This window comes from Oreochromis niloticus, linkage group LG17 (assembly GCF_001858045.2).
Source record: "Oreochromis niloticus isolate F11D_XX linkage group LG17, O_niloticus_UMD_NMBU, whole genome shotgun sequence".
In the NCBI taxonomy this organism is placed as follows: Eukaryota; Metazoa; Chordata; class Actinopteri; order Cichliformes; family Cichlidae; genus Oreochromis; species Oreochromis niloticus.
The window spans coordinates 12,207,388-12,222,432 of NC_031981.2; the positions used below are offsets into that span (position 1 = coordinate 12,207,388).

A 15,045-nucleotide genomic window follows, 5' to 3' on the forward strand; every position below is an offset into this window, starting at 1 on the left:
GTGGTCAGATTCACATGCAGAATGTGTAATGGCCAAGTAAGCTGCACTAACAGACCATACAGCACTGTATCCAATTCAGAATAGGCCCTTCTTTCTTCTGCTGTGACCAGTTGTCACATTCCAGCATTAGCCAGAGAGAAACGGCAGCTAAAGAGGGGTACCACGGGGGCCAACCCAAACTAAATCTGTCTTCTTTTCAAGGATCGGTGCTAATTATCTAAGATCTTTTCAAATTCTGATCTGTGATCTGTTAAACACGGCTGGTACAATGAAACTATTTTCCTAAACTCAACTTTAACACTGGAACCAATGGAGTCATCCCAAGAGTGGAAACAGCATCCATTTGACCCTTAAGTTTGGACAAAGCAAAAGTTGTCAAAAGTCATTCAAAGATAGTTTCATTAAAGACTTCTTTTGAAGCGTTTCTGTGGACTACTGGCAAGTGCATGGATTATGAAACTGATAAGATTTGGTGAATTACACAAAAACATGCCAAATTCCCTTCCATGCAGGAGGTTTATTACAATCCAAGTTTGTCAAACTATCAGCAGGTGTTCTAAAATATATAGCTACGTTTGAATGCTGCAGGAAACTCTATTATACAGACCATAAAACGCATTGTGTAACACTATAAAAAGACTATATTCCCCTCTGAGATAGACTGGAGGGAAAAGCAGACATGATGTCATGTTATAACATCATGACAAGTGTATGGAGGACTGGGTTACAAGTGACTGTGGCCAAGTTGTTCCCTTTGTTATTCAATACATACATATTACACAAGGAGGCGAAAAGAAACTGAACTTTTCTCTAATGTTTCCAGATATATGAAGGAAACACTTTAATTTGCTTAGCTTAGCTTAGCTTAGCAAAACAACTAGAAACAGGTCCAGCTAGCTTGGCTCTTCCTGAATATAACAAATTCTGCCTATAAGCCATACTAATGATAATTAATATAGTGTATCGTTTCTATTCACAGAAACTATTATATCCTTTTTAAAATTTTCTGTCATATATGTGAGATTCATATATTAAAAAGCACAAAGATTAGCACAAAAAATCTGAATAAGCTTGACAACTGCTAACCAATTTCTTTTTATTTGTACAAAAAAGGCAAAGTGTAAACTAGAGACCACCTTCCTCTGAGATTACATTAACTGCAAGACCTGTCGAGATGGTCTTGCAGTTATTGTAATCTCGGCTATATACTCCATAATGTTGCAATTATGGAGTATATAGTAAAGTTAGGATTACACATGCATATATACTGCAAGTCTAAATGAATGTCACTCGGACCAACTCAACTTGATCCGAGTGACGTTCATTTTGTCAGACGGTGAGCACAAAGGTGCATGCAGATCTCCATGTGGTGACCGCATAAACTTGTTCATGAAGAATTCACATACCTCAAATGGCAGACATCAAGTAGACATGAAAGAAGAATAAAAGACCGCTTGGCCATTGGGTCTCCAACTCTCCGTGTTCATATTTGTGTCCACAGTAGAGTCCAATCAAGGCCAAACAACTATACAAATCTTCCACCTTCATGTTATCTCAACTACACAGCTATTATCGGAACAGTGAAGGTGACAGCAAGGTTGAAAATAACACAAAACCTGTGGTAGATACATATCCAGGGGATCATGCCCGAAAAACGGATTCATAAGATGAAAAGAAAAAAATATATGATAAAAGGTTAAGTACCAGAAAAGTTCTTGTTCCCAGAAATCACTAATTTTGTGATTAAAGAAATCACTTCAGCTCGCCAACAAGTTGAGTCTTCATATTCCTTGTAGCAACACAAGAGCGGTATCAACTCTTCAACTCTCAATAGGAAACCATCTGATTCAAAAACAAATGATAGCATGCACTCTAATCTGAAGGGATATATGTAGATGCTATGTAGACAAATGTCTTTGGTTTGTCCAACAAGTATGTCAAGTATGTTTCTTCCACTAACAACACTATTTATCAGTAGATGCTGCTGGTCATAGTAGGAAAAAAACAGAAAGACCACAGAGTATAGATTAAATTGGCGCTGTCAGTCAGCTCAGTAATGGTCTAACTTGAAGTGGTATCACAGTTACAGGGAGCCTTGGGGGTGGGAGGGTATGTCTGTGTGTATCTTTTGATGAAATATGCGCAGTGTGACGGATGAGCTAGCCCATCACGCTCCACAGTGACTGCTAATCGGACTGCTTGCTGTGTGTACAAAGCACAGATACAAATCTACCACAGGCCAGCACCTTTGGATGTTTCTTTGCTCACACTCACATGAAAGGGCATGACTGATTGCCTTTAATAGTGAATTTCTTTTAATCAAGGGCAAACCAATTATAGTATCGACACATTCCAAGTTCTCTGGTGTCTGCTTCTTATCAAAGTGAAAGCGAAGACGCATGACAGAGCTCATATAAATTGGTCTTGTTCTTATCCAAATAAAAAGCATGCATTATTCAATGGCCTTCAATACAGCCCATAAGATTAAAAGAATGAAACTAACTGAAAGGCTAAACTGTATAGGATATTCAAAAATCTATTAAAAAGAAATTACAGAGCTATCATAGCTTGTCATAAAAGCACAATAACTGTACAGCCTGTCCTAAAGCCACTGATCCATGAATATTAAAACTGCACCTCTGAAGAAAAAGAGAGACTGGCTGGTTTATCTCCAAAGCAGCCATTATCATGCAGATTTGCTGCAGTCCAAACTGCCATGTTTATTTAAAGAGCAATTCGCCTTATCTTCCAAAACTCCCAATACCTGCAAAGCCAGTCAGTGATTCCATCACAAGGTTAACTCCAAAGAAAAAAAATAAGTTCAGTTCCTTTCTGTAAAAATGGGTGAGCAGACTATTGAACAGTGCTTAAAGGGCAGTGCAAAATAGGAAAATTAGCTTAAATGTTTCCTATCCTTGGCTTGGTAATTAGAGAGGATAGTTAACTTGAGGGATGATATGCTTTATGCTTCTAAACACAGAATAATGACCTTGCAACTGAGCCAAACCTGAGTGACTTGGTGTTTTCTGACTGAAACGGTGTACCACAAACCCGAAAAATGCAGCTATACGGCAAAACAGGAAATTAGTTAGAAACTCAGAACAGCGCTGGATCAAACCATGCTTATTCCACATTTCTGAATAAAGCAACACTTTAAGAACAATGGAAAATGCGTTCATTTCCAACAAGCTACAATAATAATATAATTTCCCTTCATTATGCAGCTTGTGTCATCACTCCTCCAAATAGCCCTCTGTTATACCACGATGAGTCACGGGCTAAACAACACAGTAGCATTGAGACTTCCACACTTCCTCTATCTGTATTATCTCGTGTGATTCTCAACTTTTCAGAATATCAAGAGGAAACAGGAAACAAAAAGAGGCTATCTCACTCTGCAGAGTAAATCAAGGGCATTGGGTGAGAAACAAACAAGCTATATGCCTTATAAACATTTATAAATTCAATACGGTTGAACAGACATTTTGTACACTTCTTGATGACCTCTTAGAGGCTTTGCTTCTGACAATTAGATAAAAGTAACAAATGTCAAATTTCAGCGTAATCTCTTCACTCCTGCTACATCTCTGGACCACATAATATACCTTTGAGTAAAGGTAGCAGGGCTGTCATATGATCTCTCCTGAACCCCAAATCCCTCTAGCCCTCACACTAGCTTTCACATTCTCCACGTCTCAGGTTTTTATGAGGTGAGAATCACAAACTGACTTTCCCCCACACACATACTGGGTACTCTGCAGCCAGCCCTGTTCTGACCCAGAAAGCCTTATTCATATTACTATATTTTTATTAGCTGACCATGTGTGAAGCTAAGTTAGTGCCAAGGCTGCCAAGCTAATGAATCTCTACTGGTTTTGTGAAGCGCTTGGCACTTGGAATAATAATTAAGGCACAGTGCAATTGAGTGTCCCATGCTGAGATGAATGGGAGTTTCATCGCAGCTCGCATGGCATAATCATTTTACTTCATCATATTCTAGCTATGTGCCAAACAGAAAAATAGTTTGGCAATTAAAAAAAATAAAAAGAACATTTATTCGTCATAATATTCTGGCGAAATTTCTACCAACTCAGCTTAAAATAAAAAGCACTCCAAATATCCAATAAGATGTAGCTGTTTAGTTGTAAAACACAATATGGTCAGTAGGATTGAATTCTTGAGTATTTTGTCTGCTTGTGTTTACTAAGAAAGAGTAGACACTCTGCATAGAAATACCTCTAAATTAATTCAATATACAATTTGTTGGGGTTGGAATTCGGTTGAGAGAGATCCAACCTTAGCAAAAACAGCAGTGAAACTCATGTCACATGTTTCCTATACTACCCCAAATCCCCTCTGCAACCACCTATTGCAACCTTCTACCATAAATAGAGAAAAAAAAAAAAGCCTCCACAAAAAGCTCCCAGCTCATACCAACCACAAGCATAATCCATCAGCCCAATCATTTACACAACAATCTATTGACGGCTTCCTCATCACAAGGCAAGGGCTGTCAGTGGTCCCCATACATGAAAACACAAATCCTTCCACATCCATGAACACATCCTTTTTAGATTGTGATCAATGCCGGGATTCGGTTCAGACTCACTTTTCAATGTGTAGTGAAACACGACAGCTTTGTCAAGTGCAGGGGAAAAAAAAAAGAGAGAAAAAAAGGCATGTTTGAGTTACTGTCCTGACAGCTGTTCTGGGCTAGAAAAAAATCAACAGTCACTGAAAAATGATACACAATGGCTATTGATTACAAATGGTAGAAAGAGTGACCGTGTGATCCCCGGCTTCGGTTTGGTTTTGTATTACCCCCCAACTGCCACGACTTGTTTTGAAGTCCACCTCACAGTGTAAAGAGGGAATGTGGATGCTCACTCCTAAGTAATCCAATGCCATAGAAAAAGTGCCTTGCTTACAAAGAAAAGTTTAGTGCCCTGTGGTAGAAATTCAACCCCATGCTGCTGAACACAGTTATGAAGGGTCTCAGTTTAAGAGGATACACGCATTTGGACAGATTATAAATTTAAGACTATGTTTTCACCACTTTATCTACAAACCTGAGAGTTCCGTCCTACCAAATCTAGCATGAGTGCCACATGACAAATCTGTGCCTTTGGTATGTGTATTGTGCAGAGGGCTGGCAATCTTGTAAGCAGAGTTGTCAGTGGCTACCACTGTTTTGGGATACGCATATGGTGTGTACACAGGGAGGGTCGTGGGACTGAGGTTTGGCGGTCCCGTCTTGGCAGAAAGGCGTGGCGACTGCGGCCTGTGGAGCGCAAAGGCCAGCCAAGGGTTACTGCAGCAGCCTCAACCAGCCTCATGCATCACTGGGATCTGATGGGACAAGGAGGGACAACCTAAAAATAACAAATCCATCTCTTTTGTGTGTCTGTGTATTGGGTGCAAGCATGGTACAAATATTAGGTGTTCCTTACTAGCTTTTAAAAAGGTACTGAGAAATGTACTGATGGGGTTTTTTTTAACATCTTTGCAAATAGCAGATATGTTTATCACTGATTTACCTGCCAGTTTTTTTTATCTGCTTATTTTTTTGACCTATGAAATGCAAGAAATGCCAATATCAGTTTGCAAAACCTCAGCAACACTAGTAAACCTAAAGACGTTTAGTTTATCATTACACTGGGGAAAGAATACATTAGTTTCTTACTATTGAAAAATCAGATTAGTTGAGGATTTGACATTTTTGCCTTTAAAAAAAACAACAACCATAATCTAAATGCTGTATGTGAATTGATTAATCATTTTAAACAAAAGTTTATTTCTTTAATGACCAGAATTCCACCAAAAGCAAATTTGTGGAGTAACGTATTAACAAAATAACAGTGTAAGTGGTAAGTGCGAGTGTTTTTCTCAAAAGAGCATGTCAGTTCAGAATGAATAAATGAGAGAAGGCTGAAGCAGACTGAATACTTTTATGATACTAGGGTAAACTTTTCAGTTAGAAAATGCTGGCGACTATGTGCAGTCTTGAGTGGAAAGCAACATTTATCAAGGGAGTTCCACCATACAAACCTGAAATCTGTGTGTAACAGATGACATGTACGATGTGCAGAACACAAAACATTGTTTACTGTCAGATCCCAAGCCATCTGTGTGTTATTAAAGTTACTGTACTGTACCACATCCGTAAATGTGTGCACCGCTGCAGTCTGTGAAACTGAATGTAATCTGTGCCCTGGGGCTGGTGTCGCACATCCCACAATTAGAAAGCCTTGCCTTTGTAAAACCTAGCTTTGTTTGGTATGAATATCCAACACTATGTCAGAAAAGCTTAAAAGGTCCACTTAGTCCACTTAGGATTGAGGCCTTATCACAAACAAGTGGCACATCACTGCAGGAAAAGAATGAGAGCTTTAGGCTGTAGTCACACAATCCCAGAAACCAGATAGCTTTTAGCAGTTTTGCTAGCAAGTAGCTGGTGAATGTTTGCAAAGAAGTTTACCATACAAACTACAAGCACTTGCAAGGAGCTAGCAACAGCAAGCAACCTCCCACAACCACTCCCCAACTGGTTGGGAAACACACATTTTTCCCTAGTGACCAGTCGTTATTCAGGGTGCCTGACCAGTCTCTTGGCCAGGGCTCTAACAATTGCTTTCACAGCAACTGTCAGCAACTTCCCACATCCACTCGCATCTAGCTGAAAAATACAGTTTTTTTCTTGTTGCCGGGCAATTGCTAAATGGTCTTTAGGCCTGTGTGACTAGCGCTTTCAACGTGGAGGACCCTGGAACACAGTTCATATAACACCACTTAATGAAGAGGCATGAATAGCAACCCATTTAAGATAAACTAGTATCATGCAAATGGAGCTGTTTACATTGTTGTGTGCATTTGTGTAGTGTAACCTTGAAACTGAAGATTTAAAAGGAAACTTAATCTTAATCATGTTCTAAAGTTAGACATCAAAGATGGCAGACCATACAACTCTACAATGACAACTTTAAATCAATAAAACCTCTCATAAGATGGTTCTGATCAACAGAAAATGTCTCAGTGCCCCTTTGTTATGAAGAAAAATATCTGCAAGTGGTTTTATTTACCACTCCTGTAAAAGCTTTGAGCTCATGCCATTTCAAGGAGATTGGCCTTGATGTTTCATTCTCTGTCTTCAGCTGATCTATTGCCATTTGTTCCCTTAAACATGGAGCTAGACAACCACTATTGGGGAAATCTAATTCAACCCATTCAACTTCCTGACTTCTCCAAGCCTTCATTTTTGGCCTGAAAACAGTTTTGAAGCCACAATATCTTAAGGGTTGACCACTAAGTGCTTACGTTGACTAAATCTGCAAGTAATCAAGATGAGACTCCTTCCCCTGCCTTCCTATTGTTTTAATGATAGTCTGAGGTCTCCATCCCAAGTGTAAGGAGCCTGCAGAAACAAGACATCAATGGCAACACTTCTTAAAGCTAGGGAGCAAAAACATATGTGAATGGTTATTGGGTGCATATGACGGTGACACATTACCAGAAAAGCTTTTTTTTTCACCACGAAACCACACTTTTCATGAGGTCTGCCCATTTCTCCTCGAAAGCACATAATCCTTTAGTACGCAAATCTGGTTAAAAGTCTTTTGCCTCAAAACTATCTCAAATTACTGTTCATAAAGACCCTTTTTCATCAGTTATCCTTACCACACTTTAATTCTGTCTTCAGGCATTTTACACTCAAAACTCTTCCTGACAGACACAGGCCGTTTCACCTCAGCTGGATTACTTGCTCCGCACATAGTTCAGAAAAAGAGATTTTGTTCAATCATTTGATTAGCTTTCCTCTTGCCTCAATATTTAGCGTCTCCAAGCACATACTGTAAGTTAAACAGTCTCAACGCAACTAGGGCAGATGTTTTAGATAATTATTCCACTAGAGGCAACGGGATTCCTGGCAGCATTTAATATGGTGGGCTGAAACTGATCACAACGAGCCTCAACCCATAAGAGATAGTGATTATGAGCTGTTATCATGAACAGATTTGATCGAGAGATGACAGGGGGCATTTGGTTAGCAATGACATTTTTAAAAAGTGCAATGTGCTAATTATAATTTTTCATTTCCTCAGCCTCAAAAATGTGTTATTCCAAAACATTAAATTGTTTCTTACTGTTTTAGTCATGATACCATGTGTCACCACATCCGCGGTGGCGGATAACTTAATGAGGTATTTCAGTAATGGGTAATGTAACAGCACACGAAAGAAGTTTGTCTTCAATGCTTTTTGCCAAATAGGCTCTGTAAGACCTGGTTATCATTTTTTGAAAATATTTGTGTGGAATTGTCTTCAATGTGCATTATTTTTTAAAAGTGAGCAGGAGGTGACTTTTCTGTTTGCAACAAAGTCCAGCTGTATGGACATCTACAGAAAACTGCCCCTTAACTCCTTTGATCCATGTCCCCAGTAGAACTTCCTGATGAGGTTAGGGTCTTAATCATTGCTTTAAAGTATTTTTGAATACAGCATGATGTTTATTTTGTAAAACTACAATCCCATTAGCTTCACAAAAGACAATACAGCAGGGTCTACTGTGAGAAGTCGCAACTATATACAGTGTAAAAGGTAGACGTAGCAACCATGACATCACCCACTGGTTTCTACAGTCCTGTTTTGAAGCCTCAAAGTCTTTTTGCAACCACAACTATCACCATCTGGTGGCCCTCGGAGAAAATCCAGGTTTAAGGCACTTCTGACCTGCATACATGTTCTACTGTCAATGGTCACTATCGTGTGAGCTTGTGACATCTGGTTTCAAAAAGTTAAGGCAGAAAAAGTGAAAAGGCTGCTGCTGAAAACTAAATATAAAAGAGTAGCGTTTTGGTTTTTTTTGCCTCCCACTACCTATGGTTTGGAGCTATTTTGGAAAAACAAAGCATTCTGTCTCCTTTAGATCCTCCTTTTAGTCTGGCTTTCATAGAGCTCACTTTGGAGTGATTTTTCTGTGGCTGCTTCTATATACAGATCCTCTTGCAGTTCTCTTGCCTAGGGTGTGCCACAAGGTTCTGTTTTGGGGCCTTTATTGTTTATGTACAGATCTTTCATAGGTGCTTAAGATTATATATAAAGTTGGAAGGCTTAACAATGGGGAAACATAAATCCTTGTTTGTGCTCTGAACAGATTTGTGCCTCAGGTAGTATGAACTCTTGCCCCCTTGGCACGGTTACCAAATCTTTTATCAGGAACCTTGGGGTGACTTTTGACTCTGCTGTTACTTTGGATGTTAATTTTAAATTTCTGGTTAACTTTAAGCTTTCAGAGTTCCGCATGGAAGAGCACCAACGTACATCAGTGAACTTTCACATCCACACATTCCCTGAGGTCATGTGATCAGGGCATGCTGGCTGTGCAGCATTCAAGGCTGAGATCTAAAGGAGATAGAGCTTTTGCAACAGTGGCCTCCGGACTCTGGAACTCTCTCCCACTGAGCTTAAGATCTGTGGACTCAATGGTCTCTTAAAAAGCAGCTAAAAACTCATATTTTTAAACTTTCTTTCAGGCAACTTTTCACTTTGTGATATTTACCTTACAAAGGATTATATAAATAAATTACATACTTTACTTACCGATATAAAACTATGTAACCATCAGTATTTGGATAATTTAAGGAATTTTTTTTGTTTGTTTGTTTTTTTGCTTAATGTCTTAGCAAGAGCTTGATTGAGTTTTGATATTGTCTATGTCTTCTACAGATCCTAGAAATGTAGTAGTCAATACCACTACCAGTAGAACTACACAATCATCAATACTCAGTTTGACACCAAAACAAAATGATTATCCCTGAACAAAAACTCCTGTATTAAAAATTTAAATAACAAAATTAAACAGAAGGGAAACATAATGAATGTTAGTAGGCTACTCATTGACCAGCCTAACACTACTATGAGGTATAAAGTTAGTTACATTAAATTACCTCAAGCATTTATATAAAGTTAGCCCCTGCAAACGTTTTAGCCTGATTTTTACAACGCCAATACCAGATGTCTCAAGCAAAAAGGTAACACACATTTTTAAGGTAATATAAGAAGGATAGAACATTGGATATTGTTTAATGCTGACGTTTTTAAACAGATCTAGATGCTGGTCCATTAGATACATTGCTAATATTAGAAGTATTTCGTCCCTTGGTCTGAGTAAAGGTATTGCAAATACCAGTTCTGGCAACATCTACTATGTTCAGTAACAGCCTGGCTAGGACGTACCCTCCCCCACCAAAAAAAGAACCTGTAGCTAACTGTTAGATCTAGTTAGACTCAGGTAACCTATCTTGTTTACACTATGTTTATGTTTGAGCTGATAGAAAAATATTACAACATAAAAACATGGCTATATGGCAGCTGTACAGAAGACATTATAAATACAAAAAAAATACTTGAAAACTTTTTGTCTAGTTAACTCCTGATTCAGTCTGCTGTTAAGCACATAGACATGTAAAAACTTCATTATTAAGCGAGCATGCTTCCACAACGTGACTACATACAGAAGGAAGCAAGAAAAGCAGGATTTTCTGGATTTGATTCTGTTTTCTCTGAAAGTGCACAAGGCAGTTTTGTTTGTTTTAGTAAGTGTTCCACAGTGCTAAGCAATGTGTGCATCATTAACATACATAATCCATTAGCACTTCAATTCAAAGCTATATGGTTTGAACTATGATGAAAGGGTGCTCCTAAAAGGAAATCTCATCTTGATGCATTTATCGGTTAACCACAAAACCCGAGCTAGAAAAGGAGCAGATGCTGCAACTAACAGACTCTGTGATCCTCAGTCTTCACTGTGCCACTTCTTTTGAGTCACTATATGTGTGGTATATTTAATTAGCGCTGAAAATATGGAGGTTTTTACAGTGCATTTTTCAGGACCACGTTGTGCCATACAACAAAATCCATACGTAGCCAAATTTGTGCAGCCCCGGGAGATGAAACTGTTTGGCTAAAACAAAGAAGGAAGATGTTTTCACTTCAATCCCCTTGGGGACTGTAATGCACTTCTGAGCTGAACAGAGGGTCTGTGACGTTACTGGGGTCACAGATGTTTCTTGGAGACACTGAAAGCCACTTAGCATGCATTTCATTTCTCTCCTCATTCATTTATCTCTTGTCCTTGCCTCACATTTGGCATCCACTGAATAATGCCATCTAAGTGAAGACATCCATTCATCCACTTGATCCATTAGTCAGAAGGTGTGGTTATAAAACCAATATTATTGAGATGTCAGAATTACACAGAGCCACATTTGTCAAAGCTGCGATGATGGGTATTCAAAGGAAAGTTCAGAGGTTATGGTGAATACATTTTCTAATCTATTACCAAATCTCTCACGCAATCAATCTGACAAATACAAACATCAACACTATGGACATTTTGTTTTTTATGGATGAAACCATAGATGAAAAGTCTGCCCTTACATTTGGCTAAACCCAAGGAAAGCCCTACAGTAAAAGAAGTCTTGATCTTTTTCCCTGAGTCAAATATGGCCTGGCTCAACTCCCCTCCCAGCTCCCGTAAAGCTTGGTCATTTCACACGCAGAGGCTTTTCATTGTGATTACCACTGGCCAAGAGACTCCTTGGCCAGGCCCTGTGCAATGCCCAGGAAAAACACTTGACATGATTGAAAAAGCAGAGACACGCCATAACATCCCCACAACTCGGAGTGCCTGAATTGAGAGGTTTTATCTGCTTCAGCATCTTGTGTAGGATGCTAGGAGCTGCATGAGCTGCATGTGACATGTAATGAGAATTTGATTAGAGAGTTAAAGGTCAGATAAGATCACGTAAGCTCCCTACCAGGGGACAAACAAACTTGACTACAACCAAATCAGTCTTTGCAGAGAGCTCCGTACCAGAACGATTAGTTGAACTCTCCTCCACTTCAATCCTTCTCCCACCTTAACCTTTTGCTCGTAACTCTCGTTCAAACCCTGAGGGAAGAGACCGGGAGCGCACGACTCTTGACCCCAAGAGAGGACTCCGTTTGATGAACGACCAGGGAATGTCAGACCTCTGATTGGTATTCAGCCTCCTCCATCTGAAAGCACTGAACCAAAACACCAGTGCTTGTCCCCCAGAGTGTAAATTACCATGGTGACTTTGATAGATACACAGTGTTGGGTGGGGGAGATACTGAACTTTCACTGAGGGGATGAAGAGCAAGCGTAGGCTGAAGTGGGCAGAGCAGCTCCCCCGGATAATCTTTCACCGACTGGCTTTTTGACAACCTTGCAATGCCGTGCAGACAAAGCTGATGGCCACAGAACCTCTGGGCATTTTTACAGGGGGATACTTGGCGAGGTGCGATGTAACTGAAGATAGAATACGAAACTTATTCCTACCACCATTCGCACGTTTCTGTGCTGCGTCACCTCCTTTTTCTTCACTCCGTCCTACTCAAACACAGCACACAGAGGGGTCACCGATGGTGCTGAAAAGTGAAAGTGGGGGGATATTTTGACTTTTAAGGGCTGTCCATAGATGCTAACCAGGCAACAACCTTTCTGACTGAGCTGTGACTGAATAAGGGAGGCAGCTTGCTCTCTGTCTGTTCATGCTTTTAATCCACAGAGAAACCTACCGCATACCTTGCATATCAGCAGCTTCGCCCCGTGATTCAACACTTGATAATGGAAGACGAATTAATATCAGGATTGACAGAGCCAAGCTCTCTTTATGGCCATATACAGTATTTCAAGGTCAGTGGGGAACTATCTGTCCAGATGTTCTTTTTCAAAGGAGCCCAGCTGTGCTGCAACTCCCAGGCATTTACATTACGAATCGGCGATTCTAACAAGCACAGATGCATTGCGAGCACACCCACTCCCTGAAATGTACCACATTTTTCTCTTTTGTAGATGGCTAGTGTCACCTAATCTGATCTTCTGCATTTTCTTGAGCCCCTTCGCTTATGGAACCATCTATCTTACTGGTTTGCGCACATCTTTTTTCCTTTTTTACTTCTCAGACTGTATGAAGACAATAAAGACCAATTGCAGGAGGAGAATTGTGTTTTACAGCATTAAAAAAAGAACCTTTGGGCTCTTAGCTGTTAATTGGATATAGTGTATAATATAGCTGAATATTTGTCAGCATTTTATAGGCTAAACAACAGAGGAATCAATGGAGAAAATAATGAGCAGATAAATCTTGCTGATGCAGATATCCCTAAACATAAGACTTCTGTATGTTTGCTTTACAGTGATCATAACTTTGTGTCCTGTTTTGTCCACCTTTACATTTTACAGTACATCCCTGTCCATCCCTGTCCAGAAGTTCTCTCTAATTGCTCTTCCATAGCTATTAAAATGCTGGCATGTTTATTCAGCTGTTTGCAAAATCACTCCCGGTTTAAATTAGCCTTATTCCCCGGAGAGTAGGGCATTGTTAGAACAAGCATGAGTGCAACACAAAGAGCATCAGAAGCGGTGCATGTGCATGCAGGCGAGGGGACCAGGGCTGCTATCGGTTCACAACGTGTTGAACTTGAGCTGTTAGGTTCCTTACTGTGAAAATGAACCCCGCGTCTCTGTGGACTTTAATCATGTCCATTATACTTAAGGATTATTTGTTGGGCTAAATGCAGAACATTAAGACGTACACTGAGTCATGAGGCTATATAAACTCAAGAGCAGCTCAAGTTATATGAACGCACAGTTGAGCACAGTAGATGTTTTAGGAATATTAACACATTTATTTAACGCTTGGGTTTTAGTGCACTCCCACCCCCTCACTCTGTCTTTGTGTCTTGCCTTAAGCCGACAAATAAGCGGTGATTCATCACAGGCTACAGACAAAAGCACATGCAAACATGCGGACAGGAGCAACGACCCGTCCCTCTCCGCTTCCCTTCCGTGCCGACGTAACCGGAGGAGATGACAAGTGTAGGAGCGGGCTGTGATGTTGTTGGCAGCGGCGCTGCTGCGCTCCGTGGGCGAAACCTACCTGTCATCGTAGCAGAAATCTGCGTCCAGCGTGTTCAGATAGAGACCCACAGCCACGGCGGTGCACACCAGCTCCGTGATCATCTCTCAAAACCAAAGTGGGAGAGGAACCGGGATAGAAATGATTGGAATCAGGTCCCCTCGTCTCTGTTTGTCTCTCTCTCTCTCTCTCTCTGAAGTCTCTGTTATTATGCTCTCAATTCAGCCGCTCGGCAGCAGAGCTCTACAGACAACGCAGGGCATTTTCCCGTGTCATGCAAAGTGTGTCAAAGTTTGCCTTATCACCCTCTAACCCATTGTGCTGTGAAACGCGTCAAGCCTGCAGAAGTGGAGGTGAAGCTGTCGCCCGGTCCGGCTCGGAACGGTGCGCATTTCTGTGCTGCGGTGCCTTCAGTGTGAGCATCTCCCTGCCTTGGCACTGGAGAGAGCAGAGCGGGGAGACGCATGTGGTTTTCAGGGAGGGTGAGCATGCGCAATGGGCTCTGCATTGGAGAGAAAAGGTGGCGAGTGAAGTAAGGATTTGTGGTTTTGCGTGTTACTGATGGGCTACACTGCAAATCAATTATAGGGAGTCATGCATGAAATGGTATTTGCAGATTGTTGCCATGACAAGATTATATTTTTGATTTCATGCCACAGAATCCAATTTTAACCAAAAATGAGGAACAGACTTCCATAGGTCAGGACCTCTGTATTCTTCCAGTGAGATGTGTGGCACGGTAATTATTATTAGTCTAAAATATGACATGGAATAATGATGTAACTTTGAGCTGGAAAACAAACCTTTGGGGAGTAAAAAAAACAAAAAACATTATTTAAATAAAAGCAAGCTTTGGTTGCCGAACAAGTGCCACCCCCTGGAGCTAAAATAGGATGCAAACATCAAAGTGTAGTTCCTCCAGTTGCCACTTGATGATCCTAAAGCTAATCAGTTTCTATATATTCCCATTTTAAAATATCAAACTAAAGCTGTGAAATTTACATGTTTTTAGCCTAGTACAAAAAGTGAGTTTGGTCTTCATAGCTAATTTGCCTTTTTAATACAGTTTTTAAGTTACTCTTGATTTTTTCTGTAGCTTAAAA

The 15,045-nt window shown here is 40.3% G+C and overlaps 1 protein-coding gene across 1 annotated transcript in view; it reads right to left on the reverse strand.

Annotated features, from left to right (window-relative positions):
- The window catches only part of tmtc2a (transmembrane O-mannosyltransferase targeting cadherins 2a), a 63,938-nt gene extending 49,522 nt beyond the window's left edge, over positions 1 to 14,416 (reverse strand). The window contains exon 1 of the mRNA XM_003444998.5: positions 13,964 to 14,416. Coding sequence (XP_003445046.1) covers positions 13,964 to 14,046 — 83 coding nt within the window. The 5' untranslated portion in view covers positions 14,047 to 14,416. The remainder of the gene's footprint in view (positions 1 to 13,963) is intronic.
- Between the last annotated feature and the right edge of the window lie 629 nt (positions 14,417 to 15,045).